Genomic DNA, 23,146 nt, shown 5'->3' on the forward strand with positions numbered 1-23,146 from the left:
CTTCTGGATTGATCAGCTAAGATAAGAGAGATCTTAGTTGGCTTGAAATCCGTCATCCCAAGTCTCACAGCAATAGAATGGGGCATCAAGTTAATACTAGAGCCAAGATCACAAAGTGAGTGAGGAAACCTTCCTGTGGAGATAGAGCAATCTAACACAAAACTTCCAGGATCTGGTAACTTCTCTGCAATCCTACTCTGAATCACTGCACTTACTTCCTTAGAGACAACCACCTCCTGCTTCTTATCCTTCTTCCTATGTGGAGGCTGCTTCAACATAATTGAGCTGACATCCTTTGTAAGCAGTGCTCCTTCCTCAGGACTCAAACCATTGGTGACCATTCTCTTGACATACCGCTTAATCCCAGGAGAAAACTTGACTGCATCAATCAAAGACATCTCAATCATTACCTTGTCCATCATAGCCTTGCATCTAGCTTCTTCAATCTCCTGTTTGGATCTCCTAGGCTTAGAAAAAGGAACCTTCGGTTTATAAACTTGCTCTGAATCAGATGGTGGAACTCGAAGAGAAGCTGGAGCTGTTCGTGGGGTGTGTCGATCGATGCTGACATTGTGTCGATCGACGCTTGGTGGTGATTGCGTCGGTCGATGAATCTGTATATCGGTCGATGCAAGCTCTGCAACCGTAGTATCATTGTCTTCTTCCTTCACCAAAATCGCATTACAAGCATGCTTGGGGTTCGACTCTGTTCTTCTAGAAAGAAGTTCCTCTTGTCTTTTAACAGACCCAACAGTCTGAATAACTTGATTCTTCAGCTTCTTAACATGAGTGTTTAATGCATCAAACTTCCCATTCAGCTCAGTGTATACATAATCAATCTTCCCATTGAAGCCTACTAATAACTTATGTTGACCTTCCAAAATTTGTCCAATCATTGATTCCATCTTGCTCTCTGAATTGGGTGGAGGGAGGGGTTGGTAAGAAGAAGAATCATAGTTTCTAATGAAGTTGCTGTTTGGATTTCCTGTGAAGGAATTCTTCTGACCAAATCTCGGATTTTGATACCCAGCTCCATACACATAGTTGACATCTTCTTCTGTAATCTCTAGCTTTGGCTCAAAATTCTCAACATCTTCAGCAAAATGGACAGACTTATTTCCCACAAGAAGATTGTGCACTGTATCCAATTTAGCATTCAGTGCAGCAAACTGATTTGAATCATGGCCTTCATGTGCTCTTTTCCGCTCTATGTCTGCATTTTTAGTACTGTTGCTGGATGCTAGCCTTTCTATCAACTTTTCAGCATCATCTGGGTATCTTGTCTTGAAGTTCCCATCACTAGCAGCATCCAAAACCATCTGATACCTCCAGTCAATCTCGCTGAAGAAGATACTAATCAGCTACACCTCTGAGAATCCATGATGTGGACAGTCTCTTTGGTATGCTTTGAACCTTATCCAAGCAGCTTTGTAAGATTCAGCAGGTCCTTGTCTAAAGGTGGAGAGCTTAATCCTCAGCTTATCATACATCGCATCATCATAGAAGTAGTTCAAAAATGCCACCTTGATGTCATGCCAGGTTGTCAGAGATCCTGGTTTGAGTTGTCTTAGCCAATGAGAAGCTTCCCCAGCAAGAGAGTAGGGGAAAAGCTTGCAGTAGAGATAGTCCTCACTGACTCCATTAGCCTTGATGCTTGTAACTATATCCTTGAAGTGCTCAATATGGTCTAGAGGCTTCTCATGTGGCAAGTTCTGAAATGGTCTTTGTCCAACAACAGCAAAGTAGGCAGGCTTCAGCTCAAAATCATTCCTTGGAAATGGAGGAGAGACAATTGCATAGCGGTTCTCATAGAATAAGTCTGGCCTGTTGAAGTTCGCAAGAGTCTTAACAAGCTCTCCATAGTTGTCACGTCTAGGCTGAAGGTCCAAATTGGCTCCATTCGCACCAGCTCCGACATTGCATTGATTGACGCCAAGGTTGCGTCGATCGATGCCTTCTTGGTTGCGTCGATCGATGCCATCATTGCGTCGATCGACGCCACCTGCATTCTCATCAACCACAACGAGTTCTTCCTGAATAACCCGTCCATCAACATCAAGTTTTTGGCCTTGTTCGTTGCGAACATGATCCTCTTGATCCCTCAAAACTCCAGCCGCATCTGGTCTCAATATGATTGGGTTGACCATCTTTGCTGATTTGGCTGCTTTTGTGTTCTCACGCTCTAGTTGTCCTAACTCTTGGTTTGTAAGCTTCACAACTGGACCCGTAGGATTTTTCCTGGTGCTAGGCTTAGGCATGTACCTGAAACACACAAGAGAAAAGAAACAAAAGCGTGTGAGTAAAATAAAAAATAAAAATCTAGACAAAATCAAAGACTTTAATATAATGGTGAATCAAAAGAGTTCCCCGGCAACGGCGCCAAAATTTGATATGCTCAAATTTACCCTAGAGCTACTCTCTCAAATTAAGAGATCAATTGTAGTACTTAGGGATCGTATCCACAAGAACTCTAGATTCACACAATAGATTTAATAATCTTTTAATTATGCTAAACAGAAATATTTTAATTAAATTGCAAAATAAAACAGAAAATAAAAGAGTTGTAAATTCAGATGGATGAAATGCTAGGCCTAGGAAAATTCTCAGGAAATCATGGAAAATCAGATCAATTAATTAAGCAAGCAGAATTCAACAATTAAGCACCGTTCTTGAACTCTAAAGACAATTGTAAAATAAATCAGTTCTCACTGCAAATATTATCTAAATTTAAAACCCGAAAATCCAAATCTCTTTGCAAAATTCAAGTTAAAAATCAGCAATAAAATCAAGTTTAGATAAGTTCACAAAATTACTAAATCAAATCTCTTTGCAAGAAGTAATTTTGCTCACCAAATGTTTTTATCAGGAAAATCAATTATATTCTCATATCAATCAATAATCCTAAGATCTAAATCCAGATGACTAATCAAAGATCTAGCATTAAAAACAACATATGGTGAAGAACAAGAAAGATAATGAATCCAAACAATTAATCAATCTAACAATCCATGAAATCCCTAATGAGAAATCCTAAACCTAACAATCAGATCTACTCAGACATAATCAATGAAACACAACTCATATTCTGAATAAATTGCATTAAGAGACTAAAAGAAGTAGAAAAAGAGTTCTGAATCTTCTCTGGAAGGAGTCTTGATTCTTCTCTCCAAAAACTCTCTAAAATCTCTCAGGATTTTCTCTCTCAAAAATTGCAAGAAAAATAAAGCTTAGGTCTAAACAATGACCATAAAAATCCTATTTATATTCCTAAAACACGTCGAGGGACTAATGATGCAAATATGGAAAACTTTGAGGCAGATCTGTAAAATCTTCAAAATTTGTGAGAAAAACCTCCGATTTTGTCTTTGGCTCTATGTCGATCGATGTCATTAGTTGCATCGATCGATGCTTACTTCTGAATTCGTCTCTCAACTTCATAGCTCAGCCTCAATGCTTGATTAAGCTCCAAATCTTCCTATTTAGCTCCATTACGCTCTCATCCATGTCAAATCCTATAAAGACTCAAAAGACTCTAAAAATACCAAAAAAAACTCTATGAATAAGACTTATATCATGGCTAAAAACACCTAAAAAACATGATATATCAAAATAAAACCCTACAAATCGTTTAACTTATCAATCATGAAATCTCATTCGAATAACCTTAAACTTAACTAACTGTAAATAGATGCATAATCATAACTCAAACCTTATCAAAAAAGTTCAAAGATTTCTTCTGAATATCGAGTACAAAGAGCTAAGATCTTCTCTCTAAAATATCAAACAAAATAAATTAAAGCTAAGTATTTTTACAAACTTGAGAGGCTGTGGATGTCCATTGGAGGCTACTCTACGAAGCTGTTTCACGTTTTGTCGAAACCCTAAATTAAAACAAGTATTAATAGGCCTTGACCTTGTGGTTCAAGAAGCGCCTTAAGGCTTTTATCAGCAGAACTCTAACATATTGTGCAAGGAGAGGAGAAAGCTTGGTTTCCACGGTCATGGCCAGGCCATTTTAGCTCTTGGTGTTGTTCACCCTGGCCATGGGCTCTATGCCCGGGGATCTTCATTGGTTGGTTGTTTCTTCACTTTTCCTCTTGCTTTTTCTTGGACCTACAAGACATGTCTTCAGTATGTCGATCAATAATAATTTTTGATTGTGTAGGTTGTTGAGTTTAATTCAACTTAGAGGTGAAAGATGGCTCATCCGGCTTTCCAACAATTTTTAAATCACTAAATTTGATGTATGCGAAATCGTTCAACAAATTGGTTTGAAACATGTTAGTTCGTTTTTTCTTTTTTGATATTTTTTACCCAAAATCTTCTATAGACTGCTTGACACCAAAATTACTTGAAAATCCTCATGAGATCTTTGAATTCATGTGAAACACTTGGTAGTAATATTAGAAAAGTATTCCTTAACCGGGTAAAATACGATCATTTGTCAAATATAATAATCATATAAAATCTTAGATTATTAAAATTAAGTATTAATTGTTGATTTTTTTTAAATAGCCAAAATTTATGTTTACTACTTATTCACAAAATTATACTAATAAATTCTACTATTGAATATCATAAAAAGTACAAATGTTCATTCGAAATGTGCTATAGTAACATGTTTGGACTAACTGGTTAGGTTTGTATTAAAAGCAGGATATTTATTCTAATCTAATGTCGTTGACAAAAAAGGTGTATATTTGTAGTTTTATATTTTAAATTGCAATGGACACAAATCATGACAAATACTACGAAACAAGATATTTGAATTATCCTGTCCACTAATATTGTAAATAAACTTACATAAAACATATTTCGTTTCATAATTTTATTTATGAAGAAACACCAATTTCATCAATATTTTATCTTTTACTTTTTGAGAATTGTAGACTAAGTTTTCATTTCTCTAGAAATAATGTGAGCAAAAGAGAATTTCACAATTTTTATTTTTTGAAACTTCCTCAACCATTTCCAAATTGCAAGACTTTATGTAGTTTTCCAAATATGATATTTAGTTTTATATAGGAAAGGCACCTCAAAAGTCTTTTAAAATATATATAGTTGAAAATCTTATAGAAAATAATTATAGGTGTAAGATGATAAAACATAAATGATATTTTTAGATTTTGCAAAACTATTTTGAAGATATATCCATTTCCATGTGAAATTGAACCCACAATTTCCACAACAGTTTATTTTCCTACTCTCTTTTCAACAAAACAAAATAAAAAGGAAACTATTGTGGAAAGTGTGGGTAAATTCCCCATGGGGAGACACAACACAAGACATCTTTAAATATTGATCTTCCCTAGTTATTTTTTGTACATCGTCACAATTATTTTGTCTAAAAAAAGATATCACTTCCTCTTTTTCTCTAATTTTCATAACAGAGTTTTCTTTATGTTATATTCAGTTGAATTAATAAATGACTTGAGTTAGACCACTCACTGTGTGTTTTTTTTTCTTTTTTTCTTTTTTAATATTCGCTCAAATATCTTTCTTTTAAGGCGGATCACTGTGTATATGTTTTTGGTGGTTTCTTTAGTAGCCATCTCTTCAAGTTACAAAACCTGGGGTACGTGATAATTTTGTATCTACAGCTATAAAACCGTTGGATAAGGAATAAGTTTTTTTGTATCTACTAGACACAAGACAGTAGACAGTACTTTTGACTTCTAAAGTATTTTTTTTAATGGACTTTTATTCATTAGCTTCATTACATTTTTTCGTATGTAGTTTGGGTGGTTACTGTTAGTTCTAACGTATAAGCGATACGAAGAAGAAGATCGACGAGTGTGAAGGAAGATCGCTGATGGCCTCACGCAGAGAGATATTAAGCATTTCTGGTCCCCCTCCAATTCCAGTATTTGAATGGTAAAGTAATATTTAGGCCTCTGTGTTCATTTTTTCTTTTGACTTCGACACTTTTGCATGTGCGTTTCAGATTTAAATATAAATAATATTTAACAATTATGAGGATACAAATAGAAAAGAAAATATCCATATCTTTATATTCGATCAGTTTTATGGTATCATTGGTTTGTTTTTAATAGGAACAATTTGTACCACCGAGCGTCATTGATATCATGTTTGGTGCAAGGAGTCTACACAATGGAACGAGACAGGCAACAAAACCGTTATGGTTCCAATTCAGTAGCCAGTCCTTGGTGGATGTTTTACAGTTTCACGTTAATCCAACAACTTAGGGACTCATCTGACGGCTCCATATACGGTGCCGTTTTCCAGAACATCACTTACCATAATACCCCCAACTCGATAGTACCTCCACGTTACGTGATTGCGTTACGTGGAACAATCCTAACGCCACAAACTATGGCTTGTGATGTGAAACTTAACATCCATTTCGCCTTCGAGAACCTCCACCGCGGGGCAGTGTTGTATCCACGATCTGTCATCTCGGGCAATAGGCAAGAGGATCTAGGTCGGGCTTGTCTAATGGGCCAAGAGCGTATTACTGATCGGCCCATCAGGCCCGGAGAAAGGAAGAGAGCGCGGAGATGCTTCGTGCTCGTCAGCTCGCAGCTCGGGCCCGGTCAAAGATTCCCGCATTCAAGAGGATTAATTAGACCACGCGAATCGCGTCCTATTAATTGTGCATTAATTGAGTAATAAATTGGTCGGTATAAATATGTAAGAGGGGTGTCACTTGTAAGGGATCGAACATTTTTTCCAAGAAGCAATAATACAAATTCGAATTCTCAAACTCTCTCTCAATTCAGTTCGGAACTATTTAACGACGATAAGCTCCTCCACATTCAAATTACTTCGGAAGGAGAAGCTCGTTTTCAGTTCTCACATTTGGCGCTAGAAGGAGGGGGGTTATCGCCTGACTCTCGCTAGTTCCGACTTCATACACAAGTACACTCCACGTAACCACCGCTATGGCAACCAGCTCTCCCAATCAGGTATCCTTGGAGGTGATCCAGAAGCTCCTGCAGGACTTGTCCGAGAAGTCCGACCGTCAGCAAGCCGCCTCCGCCGCTCTTACTGAACGTTTCGACAGCTTGGAGGGCCAGATCTCCGCTCGTCTGGAGGAAGTCACGACGTCCGCAGCAGACCTCTCAGCCTCCCACCGCGCATACGCCGATCGGGTCGATCTCCTGTCCTCTGACCAAAACCCACGTCGACGTGCTCTGGATTTCTCCGGTGTGACTCCACCTTCCACCTCGCAGGTGGCAGCAACAAATGTCACTCCGGGAGATTCGTTCCCGCCTCAAACCAACACGCAAACAGCGCCACCGCTGGTTGGCGATGGCCACACTCCGGTTCAGCCCGGCGTCGTCCGATCTTCCGAGGTCCCAGTCCGTCTTCCTCTCCCTGTGGATGGAAACACTTCGGCTTCGGGGTATGCTACCAATCCCGAGATCTTCCGCATGCAGAGCGAAATCCGGGACATGCGGTCTGTGATGCATAGTGCAACCACTTCAGCTCCAGACATATTTCAAGTGATCGAGGAGTCGAGGCGAACTCCTTTTTCCGATCAAATAGCCCGAGTCCACATCAAAGATACTGGCAAAATTAAATTCTCGAGCTACGAAGGAAAAGGAGATCCGACCAATCATCTCAAGACTTTCTTGCTGACAGCTAGCCGGGTGGACCTCGAGCCCCACGAAGCAGACGCTGGGTACTGCAAGCTGTTCGCAAAAACATTTAGTGGACCGGTACTGCTTTGGTTCGCATCTTTAGCAGCTGTCTCCATAACAAACTTTACCGAGCTGTCGACCTCGTTCGTCAAGCAGTATTCTAGCCTAATCGAAACTGCGGTGACGGATGCTCAGCTTTGGAACTTAAGCCAAAAGGCTGGAGAGTCTCTCCGGTCTTACATAACAAAGTTCAAGGAGATCCAAGTCAAGATTCACGGACTCTCGGATTCCACAGCCCTGGCCGCGCTTAAGAACGGCCTCTGGCACGAATCTCGCTTCCGCGAAGAGCTGTCCGTGAATCGGTTCCCAACCATTCAGGACGCATTACACTGGGCTTTGAACTGGATTGTCACGGAGGAAGACAAAATCGCCGCTGCACAAAAACAAAACGCTCCGCCGACAGGAAAACCGCGGTTCGAAGCGCCCGCCAAAAAGACTCCGCCTACGACTCCGAAGTCCGGGCCGAGTACGTTCGCAGTCACTCAATCTCCCAAAAAGAATTCTCCAAAGAATTCACCGTCCAAACCTCCATTCTCACCGTGCTCCAAGAGTGGTGTACTCCCAAGTAACAAGTGGGTCCGAGTTGAGGACACGTACTGCGAGCTCCACAAAACCAACAGTCATTCTACTCATGACTGTAAGAAGCTGATGCACCTCCTCGCAGAAAAATATGTGGCGGGAGAAATGCCAAACGTCACAATCGAGGAATTGGAGCAAAAAGCGATTCCTGAAGTGAATGACGATGCTCCACCTTCAAAGAAACCGAAGCAGTCCGATGGAAATGAAGCTCCCAAGAAAAGAATCGACGTGATAATGGGAGGATCGCGTCTATTTTGGAACTCCATCACTGCGATCAAAGACCATCAGCGGAAGCTCACTAGCCCCCAGCCGAAGCGAGCTAAGGTAGTAGCAAGTGATCTACCTGAAATTTCTTTCTCCGAGAAGGAAACTGAGGGGTTGGACACTCCGCACGATGACGCGCTCGTCATCTCGCTTGACGTGGCGAATCACGAAGTCTGCCGAATCCTAATTGACACTGGGAGTTCGGTAGACTTGATTTTCCTTGAGACGCTCACCAGAATGGGTATCAAGAAAGAGCACATCGTAGGACCGCCCTCACCTTTGGTCTCGTTCACTAGCGAGACGTCAATGTCTTTGGGCACGATCACATTACCGGTGTCCACTCAAGGAGTGGTTAAAATGGTGGAGTTCACGGTTTTCGACCGACCTGCGGCTTATAATGTTATTTTGGGAACTCCCTGGCTCTATCAGATGAAGGCAGTGGCCTCGACGTACCATCAGTGCATCAAATTTCCGACCCTGCAAGGAGTCCGGGAGGTTCTAGGAAGCCAAAGGACGGCAAGGAGCTGTTACCTCGCAAGTCACAAGCTCCTGATCCAATAGCAACCACAGCTCGAGGTCCCGAAGATGTGACCTCACTGAGTCCATTTTCATCAATGATAAGTTTCCGGATCAGGAAATCAAGATCGGAGTGGGATTGGATAGCGAGCTCCGCGCCAGTCTGATAACCTTCCTAAAAGAAAGAATGGCCACCTTCGCGTGGTCCGTAGACGAGATGCCCGGCATCAGTCCAGAAGTTATCTCCCACAAGCTGAATGTGGACCCTACGTTCCGACCTGTAAAGCAGAAGCAAAGGAAGCTGGGTCCTGAGCGAGCTGAAATCGTGAACAAAGAGGTCGAACGTTTACTGAAGGCGGGGCAGATACGCGAAGTAAAGTACCCTGAGTGGCTCGCAAACACAGTGGTAGTCAAAAAGAAGAATGGAAAGTCACGAGTCTGCGTTGATTTTACCGACCTAAATAAGGCGTGCCCCAAAGACAGCTTTCCACTTTCGCATATCGACCGGCTAGTTGAGTCCACTTCGGGTCACGAGCTGATGTCTTTCATGGATGCTTTCTCTGGCTACAACCAAATCCTTATGAATCCGGATGACCAGGAGAAGACTGCATTCATTACGGACCGCGGGATTTACTGCTACAAGGTGATGCCTTTTGGGTTAAAGAATGCGGGAGTAACTTACCAGAGACTGGTGAATCGAATGTTCGAGCATCAACTCGGAAAGACCATGGAAGTCTACATCAATGACATGCTGGTAAAATCAATGGAAGCTAGCTCGCATCTCGCTGATCTGAAAGTCTGCTTCGACATCCTGAATTAGTTCGGGATGAAGCTTAACCTCACGAAATGCACCTTTGCAGTCCCATCAGGGGAATTTCTGGGGTACATCGTCACAGAAAGAGGAATTGAAGCGAACCCGAGGCAGATTAATGCTTTACTGTCTATGAGTTCTCCTAGGACCTTGCGCGAAGTGCAACGCCTTAACGGACGGATCGCAGCTCTCAACCGCTTCATTTCTCGATCTACGGACAAATGCCTCCCTTTCTACCAACTGTTACGGAAAGGGGGAAAAAACTTCCTATGGGATGCGAAGTGCGAGGAAGCGTTCGCTTAGCTCAAAGCATATCTATCTAAACCGCCGGTCTTGGCTAAGCCTGAGTTCGGTGAACCGCTCTTTCTTTACGTAGCCGTATCGGATAGTGCGGTCAGCGGAGTCTTGGTTCGTGAGGAAAGGGGGGAGCAGCGACCAATTTTCTATATCAGCAAGTCATTTACTTGGGCGGAGTCCAGGTATCCCATGATGGAGAAATTGGCCCTAGCAGTGGTCACTTCGGCAAGAAAGCTTCGGCCTTACTTCCAGTCCCATACAATCATAATCCTGACAACGCAGCCACTTCGGACGGTATTACATAGTCCGAGCCAATCCTGGCGGCTAGCTAAATGGTCTGTCGAGTTGAGTGAATACGACATCGAGTTCCGGACTCGAACCTGTGCTAAGGCGCAAGTGCTGGCTGATTTTTTGATCGAACTCCCACTAGCCTCTTCGGTTAGCGATAATGTTGCAGCCCCATGGATGTTGTATGTTGACGGCGCCTCTTCCAAATCGGGGGCGGGAATTGGGGTCCGCCTTACTTCTCCTACCGGCGAAGTGATTAAGCAGTCATTTCGCTTGGCTTTCAGTGCATCCAACAATGAAGCCGAATACGAATCCTTTCTTGCTGGCTTACGCCTCGCAGTGGGGATTGGTATCCGCAAACTTCGAGCTTTTTGCGATTCGCAGCTGGTCACCAACCAGTTTTTGGGGGAATACGAGACAAAGGATGGTCGTATGGAGGCTTACCTGTCCACAGCTCGGGAGTTAGTCGCTAAGTTCGAGGAGTTCGAAATCACTAAGATCCCACGAAGTGAGAACTCCGCTGCGGACGCTTTACCATCTTTGGCATCCACTTCGGATCCCGCGATGACAAGAATTATCCCCGTCGAAGATATTCAGTTTCCAAGTATTCGACTAGAGAGCTCAAACGTTGTCACCCGGGCGATGAAAAAACAGTTGGCTGCTGAGGAGGCAGCTCGTAAAGCGGCTGCGGACTCTTTACCCTCGGAAGATCCGGCTCCCGTTATGCCTACTCCGATGGACGTTCACCCACCTCAAGCTGAGCTAGACGCGAGTTCAACTCCGGAATCATTGAGCTCACCAGTTGACAATCAAGCTGTTATCCCACATGCTACTCCGGGCGGCACGAATTCTAACAGCTGGGGGGCAGATGACTGGCGGAGCCCGATCTGGGCTTACCTGGAAAAAGGGGAACTCCCAGCCGACAAATGGGCAGCCAGGAAGCTCAAGGTCGTCAGTGCGCGGTACTGCGTTCACAACGGAATGCTTCTACGCCGAAGTGTAGCTGGTCCTTATCTAACTTGTGCGGCTGGTAGAGAACCCGCGATGCTAATGCGAGCTATCCACGATGGTCCCAATGGGAATCACTACGGAGGTTGGACTCTGGCTTTCAAAATCAAACGGCACGGTTACTTCTGGCCTACCATGGTCACGGACTGCGATAAATATTATCGGGCTTGTGAGAAGTGTCAGAAGCACGCCCCGTCAATTCATCAACCCACCGAGCTCCTATCTTCAGTGTCCGCACCTTACCCATTCATGAGGTGGTCGATGGATATCATCGGTCCATTACTTCGAGGACCAGGAGGAGTCCAGTACGTGCTCGCTCTTACTGACTATTTCTCCAAGTGGTTGGAAGCGGCAGCCTATGCGAAAGTAACAAGTGACGAAGTAGAGCAGTTCGTACTAAAAAGTATAATCTATCGCTACGGGGTTCCCCACGAAATCGTCACGGACAATGGTCCGCAGTTCATCTCCTCGATGTTCGAAGAGTTCTGCGCGAAGTGGAAGATTCGACTCAATAAGTCAACTCCTCGTTACCCGCAAGGTAATGGGCAGGCCGAGGCGATGAATAAGGTTATTCTTGCTAACTTGAAGAAACGGCTCGACTCTCACAAAGGGCGCTGGCCAGACGAGCTGCAAGGCGTTCTTTGGGCAATTCGAACAACACCTCGCCGGGCCACTAGTGAAACACCTTTCTCCCTGGTCTACGGAGTCGATGCCGTAGTCCCAGCTGACATAGAGGTCCCTGGAGTCCGTACCTCGCTGAACCCACTCCGAGCTGCGGAAAATGAGGAGTTCCTACAATATACTCTCGATACAATCAACGAGCGTCGGGACCAGGCGTTAGTCCGGATCCAGAATTACCAGAACGCGGTAGCTCGATACTATAACTCCAAAATCCGAGGCAGACCTTTGGCAGTGGGCGACCTCGTCCTCCGGAGAGTCTATGAGAATACCGAGGAGCTCAATGCAGGAAAGCTGGGAATTAACTGGGAAGGACCATACAGAATTACTCGCGAAGTCCGAAATGGAGTCTATCAGCTCGAGGATTCAGAGGGAAAACCAGTCCCGAGGTCTTGGAATTCTTTACATCTTAAACTCTTTTACAGTTAATCCTTTTGTATCGAACTACGATTTAGCTTATCCCGTTAAGGGTACGTAGGCAGCCCACTTCGGGTCCAGCTATCCATATTAATAAAACTTAAAGTTTTCTTAAACTTTTTTGTTAATAATGGTTCTCAAAAAAAAAAAGCCGAAGTCTGACTTCGCATCTATCATCTAAAGCCGAGGTTTAACCTCGCAAACCTAAACCGAAGTTCTCACTTCGTATTTAGCTTTACTTTAAAAGCTTATCGTTGCGAAAAATCTAAACCAAAGCAAGTCTGACTTCGCATCTATCATCTAAAGCCGAGGTTTAACCTTGCAAACCTAAACCGAAGTTCTCACTTCGTATTCAGCTTTACTTTAAAAGCTTATCGTTGCGAAAACTCTAAACCGAAGCTCTCACTTCGTATTCTGCTTTAAAATCAAAGCTTAGTTTCGCAAATTTCTTTTTAAACCGAAGTATTCACTTCGTACTCAGCTCTACTTATTAGAGTTGGGGTGCCATTTTTCGAACTATTTTACCGAAGTTCTCACTTCGTGTTCATTTCTGCTCATCATCTTTTCAAAGCAAAAGGTCGTGGAAATTTAGTTCGCATTTCGAATGGCACAACAAAAATTTTTTATGGAGTGGTCACCACGACCAAAACACTCCAAAGAAGTCTGAAAATAAATATTACAAACAGGGGGCAACTCGTGCCAAAACAACCCCAAAATAAAAAAACTAAGGATCAGGGAGAGCGGGATCTGACGCCACTTCGGATAGGGCCAGGCCCATCTCTGCGAGCTCCCCTTCCGACCTGGTGTTCGCTAGATAGTCGTCCACCCCCTGATTCGAGATTTGCCCAAGGTTAGTACCAGACTCGTCGATCGTGACGCTAAGCGGGTGCTCGCTACACAAGAGATCGGGCGTATCCACCAAAAGGTCTGAGAATGCAGCGAGGTCAAGATCACGGGGAGTTACCTTTGAAACCTTTTCATCGGCTTCCTCCTCGTCAGTTTTCAGAAGCCCGAGCTCGGCCTCCATATCTTGGATCTCGCCCCTGGAGATCTCCTCGACCAGCATTCGGTTAGCCCTGATCTCGGCAGCTCGGATCTGGAGCGGGGCTAGCTTCTCCCTCTCTTCGAAGGTGACCTTCACCTCCTCAACCAAGGGGCGGAGAGTTCGCCTCATCGCCTGCCTTTCCTCCCTTCGTACCCTTTCAATCTCACAGTTGTTGCCAGCTTCGAGTAACTGATTGCGGAGTTCGATCTCGTGCAATCTGTTTTTTGCTGCCTTGGCATCTTCCGCCGCCTCGAAGTAAAGGTCCCCCGCCTTCTTCAGCTTGTCGCGAAGGTCTTCATTAGCAACCCCGAGGTCGAGCACCTCTACCTCAGCCTTCTTCATCCGGGCTCGGATCCGCTCGGCTTTCACCATGGTGTCAGCATTCTCGGCTTCCAGTCGGGCATACTCCTTTACCTGAGCTTCTAGGTCGGCAACCCTTTCTTGAAGGAGATGTACTTCGGAAGACAATGGGGAAGCGAACAGTTGCTCCTCATAGGATGCCACCGAGGAGTTAAACTCGATCATTAGCTGAAAAGAGAGCTTATTAAGCGACTGTTTGACCAAAAAACAAAAAAACAAAAACAAAAAAAATATATATATTTACCTCGCCGATTTTATCTGCGAAGCGAAAAAAGTTTGCGCGATTGACCTCAGTCATGTCAGCAAATGCCGGAATCCGAATTCCAGGCCAAATGTAGCTCCTCATTAAATCGGCTGGGGATGCAGGGGGGACTGAAAGATTTTTGAGCAAGTCATTTCAGTCATCAACTATCGAACAGTCAAAGGTATAAAAATAAGAGCATCTCAGAAAAAATTTTACCTCGGGCGAAAGGACGTTGTTCCTTCAGAGGATTTCTTCCAGAGGAGTCTCCGGAGTCTTTAGGCGGTGGGGCCTCCTTAGATCTCCTCTCCGAGGAGGGACCCCTGTCTTTCGAGCTAGATCTACTTCGCTCATCCCCTAATGGGCCAGTCCGGGCTTGCCCCTTTTCACGAGAAGAGGAGGCGGTCTCAAGCTCCTTCCTCTTCTTTGATTAATCAGTTTGCTGAGAGGAGGCCTCAGCAGAGGTTTTCTTCGGCACCGGGGGGGGGGGAGCAGCGATCTCCCGTGGCTCATCGCTAGAATCAGCAATGACAATCACGGGAGGAGTCAACGGGCCAGCAGGAGCCCCGGTTGATTCTGTACCAAGCTCAGAAGAGCCAGTTGGAGGCGCGGAAGTCCCGCTCACCTCGGGAACGGAGGAGCCGGAGGAATTCTTGTTAGAAATGCGAGCTTTGCCTCCGGCGAGGGCCATCACCATCTATTTCTTTGCCTCTTTTTCGGCAGCTCGGCACGCCCTTTCTTCCCTGTAATTCATCTCCGAAACACTCAAGGGAGTGGAACAGACGAGAGAACGCCTTCCGAGCCTCGCCGTGGACTCTCTGATCCTTTCGCAAGAAAAAGAGTCCCAAGCAATCTGTCCCTGGCTGCAGAACCTCGAGAAGAACTCTGCGAATGTGGGGCAAAGCAATCCGCGCTCGAAGTGATCTGAAAAAGAAACAGTAAAAAGGTGAGACGGAAAGTCAAGCAACACTTAACTTGGACCTAGCAAGGAACTCCATTCTACCAATTTTTGAAGTCCACTTTGATACGTGCGAACTCACATGGTGGCCGAAAGTGAGCTCGTTAACCGGGAATAAGAAGTAGGACTTCCGCCACTTTTCATCCTTCTCGGGCAGGTCGTCAAAGACCTTTAGCCAGGCAAGCGGGCTTACATAAAGCGTGCCCTTGGTACGACCAGTCTTCACCATGTACACCTGGAGGAAGTCGGCCAATGACAGTTGGTAGTTGAACTCCTCCCCCAGAGTTTGAAGGCACAAGACAGTCCGAACAAAGTTGGGACACATCTGGGGAAGAGCGAAGCCCAGTTCGAACATCATCTTCACGATGAGTTCGGGAAGGGGGAATGACAGACCGCACGCAGAGAAGAAAATCTCGAACGCGCAGCAGTACCCTGGAGGGGGGGTTCTCCGGAGATTCATGAGCCTCCGGGAATCTGATCTCGACCTCCGACGGAATCCCGGTGGATCCTCTAATCTCGGCTATGTTCTCCGCAGAGAGAATCGACGGCTGGTGGGGGCCAAAAACGCCCGGAATCAAGGGTTTTGCGGTTTTTTCCGATGAGAATTTCGGCGGAGACATGCTTTTCCGGTAAAAGTAGCAAGAAATAAAGGAAGAGTGAAGGGTTTTCCGGCAAAAGTAAAGAAGTTCACAGAGGAAAAGAAAGAAAATCGGAGAACGGAAAACACAAGCGCAATTGGGGATTAAGAGTGAAAGAGAGAGAAGTCGAGTTTACCTTTATACACGGAACCAGGGAGCAATGATTACCTGGGGAAGTGAAAGGTCTCGCACCGTTTTCTCTCTCTCTTATAGTTAACACGCCACCTAGTGGTCCCCGAGGCTTGTTTGGGAAGGCAAATCCCATCATTACCACGATCAAATCGTGGGGATATGGGGAATATTCAGTTTCCCGAAATTGATCGCTTGAAGGTTAAAAGTCCCCCGAACTGTTCAGCTCGGGAGACTTGGAGGGCAACTGTTGTACCCACGATCTGTCATCTCGGGCAATAGGCAAGAGGGCCTAGGTCGGGCTTGTCTAATGGGCCAAGAGCGTATTACTGATCGGCCCATCAGGCCCGGAGAAAGGAAGAGAGCGCGGAGATGCTTCGTGCTCGTCAGCTCGCAGCTCGGGCCCGGTCAAAGATTCCCGCATTCAAGAGGATAAATTAGACCACGCGAATCGCGTCCTATTAATTGTGCATTAATTGGGTAATAAATTGGTCGGTATAAATATGTAAGGGGGATGTCACTTGTAAGGGATCGAACATTTTTTCCAAGAAGCAATAATACAAATTCGAATTCTCAAACTCTCTCTCAATTCAGTTCGAAACTATTTAACGGGGATAAGCTCCTCCACATTCAAATTACTTCGGAAGGAGAAGCTCGTTTTCAGTTCTCACAAGCAGGTTTGGACAAGCCATTCAAGCAATCCGACATCTGGTGACCACATATGGAAACAAAGCTGTCTGGATCGCTGGACACTCTCTAGGAGCTGGCCTGGCACTACTCGCGGGGAAGATCATGGCTATGTACGGATGCCCCGTCGAATCTTACATCTTTAACCCGCCTATCTCCTTGATTCCTCTAGAGCAGCTAGTTGAGAGTGAGGAACTTAAATGTGCGGTCAGACTCATCAGAGATATTGTCAAAGCCGGCATAGCCAGAGTCTTAGACCTAAATGAGGTATCTATAGAGCGTTCTATGAAATAATCAATAAAAATATTAAAATTGTTACTCTCAAATCAAATATTAGAGAATATTAGACTTGATCTCATCTTGATACACTTATCTTGAAATATATACAGGGTCAAGGAAGCCATCTATTTATGAATTTAGCTTCCTGGAGACCTCATTTGTTTGTGAACCAATCAGATCCAATCTGCTCAGAATATATTGGTTATTTCAATCACAGAGACGATATGGGTGAGCTGCAACTCGGCAGGATCGAGAGGCTGGCTAGATACTCGATTAGGAAAATATTGTTCGGAGGGGGAGGACAAAGTTCGTCGTCGTCGTATTCTTCAGAAGAGCATCTCCATTTTCTTCCGTCGGCCTTTGTGATGGTGAACACATTCATATCACCGGATTTTCAGACAGATCATGGGATTCATCAATGGTGGAATCCTATGCTCGGACATTATTCATACCAATTTAATGTATGATTTGGGCTTTCCTTGCTTTAGTTATGTTCTTGTCAGCTGAATCTTCTATACAAAACATTGTAGGGATTTTTGGTTGCATGTCACGTCAGACTTAAAAAAAAAAAAAAATTCCTTTTCAATCGTATTATTACTTTCCGCATTTACTCCAATATTTTTGAATAACACTATTACTCTATGTATAAATGTTATAAAATTTGGATATAAATTGGAAGACCATTTGGTGATTGCCTAAATCCGAAAGGCCATTTGTGTTATAATTCCTTATTCTTAGAAAACTCTTCTCTTTATTTACAGGCAATATCATGAACTTTAAACATAGTTTAAATTTTCGATCAAGAATATAGAAAATAATAAATTTTGAAAGTTCTGGATTCGAAACAAAATTATTATATCAAATAAGAAAATATATAATAACTAATACTAGTCTAATTTTCAAAAACATATCAAACTAATTACTAATTAGAACTATTACCAATGTTTAAAAAAGAAAAACATTATCATACGTTTCGCTTAGACCTAATTGTAGTACTAAATTATAGCCCAATCTTTCTTTTTTTATTTTGTCGTTTACAGTTTTGAAGGTGTTGTGAACAGTCCCTTCTAAATTAGATATGCATGTATGCATGTCTCATCAATAGTTCAATTCGATGTGTTTCATTTGTATCCATGCAAATAACACTAAACAATTGAAAATATGTATTTCAGAAAATAACGTGTAACCAAACTCAATACTTTTATTATCCACATAAAAGTCAAGATGAATATTTTATAGGGGTTATTGTCTAAATGGGCTTTTTTTGTCAAAAACTTTGAAATTGGGTATTTCTACCCGTGACATCGGATTTGGACATTTTTTGGTGAAACCAAAAGACAATTTTGGCCTTTTATTTTTTTCTTCCTTCTCTTCTTCCTTCTCCTCCGGCGATGAAAACCCTCGCCTCTTCCTCTTCTTTGTTCTCCTTCATCAACGATCTGTCACTTAAACACTATCACAAATCTAATGGATGAAAAAATCTAAACCCTAAGAGGATACTATCTTGGGAACCCAAGGGTTTTAATCAAAAATCATTCATCTCATCATTGTCACCGGATCTCGTCATCTTCACCACCATCTCTTTCACCGATCTCATCATCGCCGCCACCACCTCGTTCACCGGATCTCACCATTGACACCACCACCTCGTTCACCGGATCTTATCATCGACACCACCACCTCGTTCACCGGATCATCACCACCATCTCATCAACGCCGTTCACCAAACTAAGAAAAAGAAGAGGGCAAAACTGTATTTCCAATCTCAAATAAATGCTTAAATCTGTAATCACGGACAAAAAGTCCTTACCAGACAATACTCTTCAAAAAAATCCTTATCTCATAATTAACTCATATTTTATATCTATCCGTACGTGTGTATACATAATCAAGATGAAAAAGAGGATGAGTAAAGACATTGTCTTGTACGTGTGTATATAATATTCATCTTCACTTTTTATGTGCATACATGAAAGTGTAGTTTACATATATCAATCAGTTTGTTGATTTTAATAAGCTTAAGTCCTTTTTCTTTGTGGTGTGTTCTCTTACCCTTAGCAAGTAGAACATATAAATATTTATCAATCCATAAAAGATCGATGTACACAAAATACAGTATATCCTAACTTGCTTCTTCAAGATGGAGGGTCGTATGTGACTCTAATCTTTAATAACAAATCATGTAAGCTGGCGTGAGCAGGATTGGAGTATATATGATAACTTTGATTTTAATTGGTTGTACACCACAATCAAAATTTTGTTTAGGGTATATATGCCTATTTTAATTGGGTTTGATCACGTATCCCTATACTGTGATAAAGAAGGTTTGTTTTCCTTTATATACGATTTGATAAATTGAAACAGTGGTACGCGGTCTCAAAAATTGATTCACACTCTTCGCATTAAGACCAAAAAAAAAAAAAATTGATTCACACGTCTAAGTGTATTTTTAATTGCTAATTTGTAGAAATCTTGTGAATTCGTAAATAAAGAAATAGTTGATATGGTCTGGCTCGTGTGAGTGTGCTTGTGTCTGTGTTGAATGGACAATCTCAAAGTCTCCGGATCCAAAAAGTCTTCCTATATTTAGCATCTATATAAATAGCAAGATGCTTTTCTGTGTTAACTCACTACTTCTTTTGTTGCACTCTTAAATTTCAAAATATATATATATATATATATATATATATATATATATATATACAGCAGAAGAACTGTCATATATATAGTGCATCAAAAACTGTTTTTGTTCTGTAGTTTTACATTTTCTCCATTTGTTTTTAAATCTCATGCAACAATTTAATTTCTTACTTTAGTAGTCATTATATCCCTCGTTATCCTCACGTTGCAAACAATATATATATGTGAAGATAATATATGTAACATGTATAATAGTAGACCTACATTTTTGTAGAGTTGTAGTACATTAGCATATATATATTTGTCTTCACCATGTTAAATTACATCAATTAGATTACTAATTTGGTAGTGTACGTAATATCTTAGATTATAGGAAACAACAAGAAGAAGAAAAAGAAATGGGACGGGGTTCTCTCAGAAAAATGTTGGGAGGAGGAGCGATTGCCTCAGAGTCAGAGACCGATAACTTCAGCATTTTTGGCCCCTTCCATCTTACATCTATTGACTGGTAAAATAAATATTTGTTTTGTTTTGTTATTTTATATGATTTTTTTTATAATATACGATAGAAGTTTTTATTGAAACTCTATAAATTCATGTGCCGTGCAGAAGTTTATTTAGTAAAAGTTGACCTTTGGGAATATCCCATATGTATAGTCTGATTCTCTTGGTTTCCTTTTTATTTGCTAATAGGACCAGTTCGTACTACCGAACCTCAGTGGCATCAAGTTTGGTAAATGGAGTGTACACACTGGAAGGGGACAGGCTTGAGAAACGGGTTGGTTCCGAGTCACTAGCCAAGCCTTGGTGGGAGTTTTTCAACTTCACTTTGCTCGAAACCTTGATGGATGATGACGGCTCCATATACGGTGCTGTTTTCGAATACAAGCTTTACAACCTTTACCAGAATACCCCATATGTGAAAGTTCCACACCATGTTATTGCCTTCCGTGGCACGATGCTAAAAGGAAAAACTTGGAAGTCTGATATGAAACTTAACCTCAAAATAAGCTTCAACAACCTCCATCAAGGCGGCAGGCCTATGCATGCTGTTAAAGCAATCCGCAATATGGTGGAAAAATATAGCGAGTCAGCTATATGGCTTGCTGGACACTCTTTGGGAGCCGCACTAGTTTTGCTGGCTGGAAAGACCATGACAAGTGTTGGATTCCTCCTTGAAAGTTACATATTCAATCCACCCATCTCGTCTCTTCCTCTAGAGCAGCTACCTGGGGGAGATATGATCAAAAATGTGTTTCAAATCGCCAAGAGTGTTGTCAAAGCCACCGTAGCCATGGCCTTAACCGATCTAGTGGTAGCTTAAAATCATCTTAAGTGTAAAGATAACTAGTTTAATTAACTATGGTGGTTTAGTCATCATGTTAGTCAGAGTTTTCAAAGTCTGTTTTCTTACGAGAAACTGTTTGTTTTATATTGTTATAGGTTCAAGATCAAGACGATCCAAAAACAGCATCGTGGATACCTTACTTATATGTAAACCCAGCAGATCCAATATGTGCAGGATATATTGATTACTTTAGACACAAAACCTACATGTGTGAGATCGGTGCAGGCGAAATCGAAAGAACCGGTGCAAGAAAATCAGTTAGGAGTCTATTGGTCAGAAAGATTAGAGGAAAATCATCAACGTCGGGTTTGTCGACAGAACCTCTTCACCTTCTTCCATCAGCAGATATGACTGTAAACAATAACAAGCCGACTAAATCTACGACAGCTCATGGGCTTCAACAATGGTGGGAGCGAGACTCTACCCTGCTGGCAAATTGGGAAAGTTGCTGCATTAGGCCTTACCCTGAAGGCAAGTTGGAGCAGTTAACCCTACAATAAACAATAACAATGACTATGAGGGTCAGATCATGCAGTGTTTGGTTTGGTTAACTGGCTTTAGGCTTTCTATTATCTCGTTCTGGTGATATTTTAGGTACTCTTTATCTACCCTTTTGCATTTCTTCTACTTTTTTTGTTGTCTTTTCATGTATGTCTCTTTTTCCCACGTTTATAATTTTTTTTTTCATGTATGTCTTTTTTGTTGTCTTTTTGTTGATAATTCTAATCAATACAATAAAACTTCTATGTTTCTCACCAGAGCATGACACCTCAGTTTTTGTATTGAAGACTGACACATCAGTTAAAATGAATACCTAATCAAATTAAAACAATTAATACAGCTAAGCAGAATATTTGGTGACTCATATTATCACTAGGTTGCCTCTCGATGTCTCCCTCGAATCTTGATGTCTCCGTCCTGCGATTTCGTCACGGTGGCATTCCGTACTCCCCAAGATTTCAATCTTAAAGGGTTTGAGTTTCAATCCATAATATCATTTCAATTTCGCTGGTTTGGGTTTGGATCTTGAAAGGGTTTTTAGAAAGATGACTATCATTAGCTTCCTGTAAATTGATCTTCGTTTTCCCCTAAATTATCTGAAAACCTAATTTATTTCCGTTCGATTATAGATAAATCTTGATCATTCAAGAGTGGCAGCGACTATTATAAGGCAAACTGCCTCAACGATCAATAACAGAGAGGTAAGAGACGGGAGGAGATAAGTTTTAAGCATTTCTCTTGGAAGTTGCAATGAGTAGACCATAGGTAACTTCGGTTGGTCAATGGTAAAATCTGAAACCTGAAACAGGCTTGTAGATATCCCTCTAGAGCAAATCTGAAACATGGTCACAAATGTTAGTGCTACTGTTCATATGTATCTCCTCTCTGTTACATTCATAAAATATGTTATTTAGATTGGTTGTGGTGAAGAAAGAGAATACATTTGCAAGATTTATAAAATAACCAGTGGGTCAGTCTCAGACATGAAATTCTAGCAGAAGAGGGATCACAAAATAGTTGGCTTTGCCTTTCTTGAGCTGAAGTTTGAATTTTTATGGGTCAGAATTAGTGATATGTGGTGATGTTATAGGTTGTCAGTAAATGGAAGAGTATGATCAGATTATGTAAGAATGGAGGGTTCAGCCAAAGATTATGTTTTATAAAGTTGTCGGATCGATGATCTAACAAGTGACAGAATTGTATCAATATAAGAGCCCATCATTGATGTAGATGTATAAAACAATGGCAACTTAGGAATTGTGTTCATTATGTGAATAGATCATATACGGATTTCACCTCAATCTCAATCGTGAATATTTCAAAGTGGAAGTTTTTTCAATGTTCTCTTTTGTGCTTGAAGGTGATGTCACCACAAGGGAACACGTTGCACGAAGCTGATGATGTTGAGTATGGGATAGGTGTCCTTTACTGTATATGAGAGTGGAAATTACATAGTTGATCATAAACAGGAGACTATATTGACCATTTAATTTGATTGGAAGACTGGTGGACCAATGTGGCTAAGAAGAAGAGTTAAGTCGTAGTTACTGGCCTCTTTAATTTGTAGTATTGGTTTTCAAATGTTATTTTAGTGTGTTTGGTTTCACGAAATTTTGAACATGTATGCCATTTTTATGTTCAAGATCTAAAAATAAGGATTTGTCTGATTTTTAATGAAAAAAGATGTAGTGTGTAATTAAAGAAGAATGTGATTTTGAAGCTTGTAGATATTGAAGGTTTTTTTCATAAGTCAAGATTTTAGTTTACCATAGTTTTTAAAGTAAGCTTTGTAGATCGT

The 23,146-nt window shown here is 42.0% G+C and overlaps 3 protein-coding genes, 2 long non-coding RNA genes and 1 other non-coding gene across 6 annotated transcripts; all 6 read left to right on the forward strand.

The window, feature by feature from the left end:
• The first annotated feature begins 1,374 nt into the window (after window positions 1-1,374).
• Window positions 1,375-1,481, forward strand: LOC147918837 (small nucleolar RNA R71). Its single transcript, XR_015594305.1, has one exon. It is a non-coding gene; the product is annotated as a small nucleolar RNA R71 (small nucleolar RNA).
• Window positions 1,482-5,464: 3,983 nt separating this feature from the next.
• On the forward strand, window positions 5,465-6,724 carry LOC147918838 (uncharacterized). Its single transcript, XR_015593997.1, has 3 exons — window positions 5,465-5,575; window positions 5,737-5,874; window positions 6,054-6,724. It is a non-coding gene; the product is annotated as an uncharacterized LOC147918838 (long non-coding RNA).
• A 178-nt stretch (window positions 6,725-6,902) lies between these two features.
• On the forward strand, window positions 6,903-9,068 carry LOC147918839 (uncharacterized). The gene has a single exon (XM_087503731.1). It carries the CDS (start codon window positions 6,903-6,905, stop codon window positions 9,066-9,068), a length of 2,166 nt encoding a protein of 721 aa, XP_087359857.1.
• A 7,484-nt stretch (window positions 9,069-16,552) lies between these two features.
• Window positions 16,553-17,503, forward strand: LOC104770799 (GDSL esterase/lipase At4g10955-like). Its single transcript, XM_019242141.2, has 2 exons — window positions 16,553-16,847; window positions 16,970-17,503. Exons 1-2 carry the CDS (start codon window positions 16,686-16,688, stop codon window positions 17,324-17,326), a joined length of 519 nt encoding a protein of 172 aa, XP_019097686.1. The 5' UTR covers window positions 16,553-16,685; the 3' UTR covers window positions 17,327-17,503.
• Window positions 17,504-19,832: 2,329 nt separating this feature from the next.
• LOC104770800 (GDSL esterase/lipase At4g10955-like) lies at window positions 19,833-21,598 on the forward strand. The gene is made up of 3 exons (XM_010495257.3): window positions 19,833-20,007; window positions 20,193-20,814; window positions 20,943-21,598. Exons 1-3 carry the CDS (start codon window positions 19,898-19,900, stop codon window positions 21,345-21,347), a joined length of 1,137 nt encoding a protein of 378 aa, XP_010493559.1. The 5' UTR covers window positions 19,833-19,897; the 3' UTR covers window positions 21,348-21,598.
• An 83-nt stretch (window positions 21,599-21,681) lies between these two features.
• LOC104770801 (uncharacterized) lies at window positions 21,682-23,119 on the forward strand. Its single transcript, XR_764627.3, has 3 exons — window positions 21,682-21,819; window positions 21,978-22,049; window positions 22,709-23,119. It is a non-coding gene; the product is annotated as an uncharacterized LOC104770801 (long non-coding RNA).
• Window positions 23,120-23,146: the final 27 nt, after the last annotated feature.

Source organism: Camelina sativa, chromosome 20 (assembly GCF_030686135.1).
Source record: "Camelina sativa cultivar CO46 ecotype springtype chromosome 20, ASM3068613v1".
NCBI classification, from domain to species: Eukaryota; Viridiplantae; Streptophyta; class Magnoliopsida; order Brassicales; family Brassicaceae; genus Camelina; species Camelina sativa.

What these genes read in the sequence shown, in the direction of transcription:
- LOC147918839 (XM_087503731.1), top strand. Translation starts at nt 6,903, where the DNA reads ATGGCAACCAGCTCTCCCAATCAGGTATCCTTGGAGGTGATCCAGAAG.
- LOC104770799 (XM_019242141.2), top strand. Translation starts at nt 16,686, where the DNA reads ATGGCTATGTACGGATGCCCCGTCGAATCTTACATCTTTAACCCGCCT. An exon ending in GAGTCTTAGACCTAAATGAG is followed by an intron (nt 16,848 to 16,969) that starts GTATCTATAGAG and finishes AAATATATACAG; the next exon opens with GGTCAAGGAAGCCATCTATT.
- LOC104770800 (XM_010495257.3), top strand. Translation starts at nt 19,898, where the DNA reads ATGGGACGGGGTTCTCTCAGAAAAATGTTGGGAGGAGGAGCGATTGCC. An exon ending in CATCTTACATCTATTGACTG is followed by an intron (nt 20,008 to 20,192) that starts GTAAAATAAATA and finishes ATTTGCTAATAG; the next exon opens with GACCAGTTCGTACTACCGAA. An exon ending in TGGCCTTAACCGATCTAGTG is followed by an intron (nt 20,815 to 20,942) that starts GTAGCTTAAAAT and finishes ATATTGTTATAG; the next exon opens with GTTCAAGATCAAGACGATCC.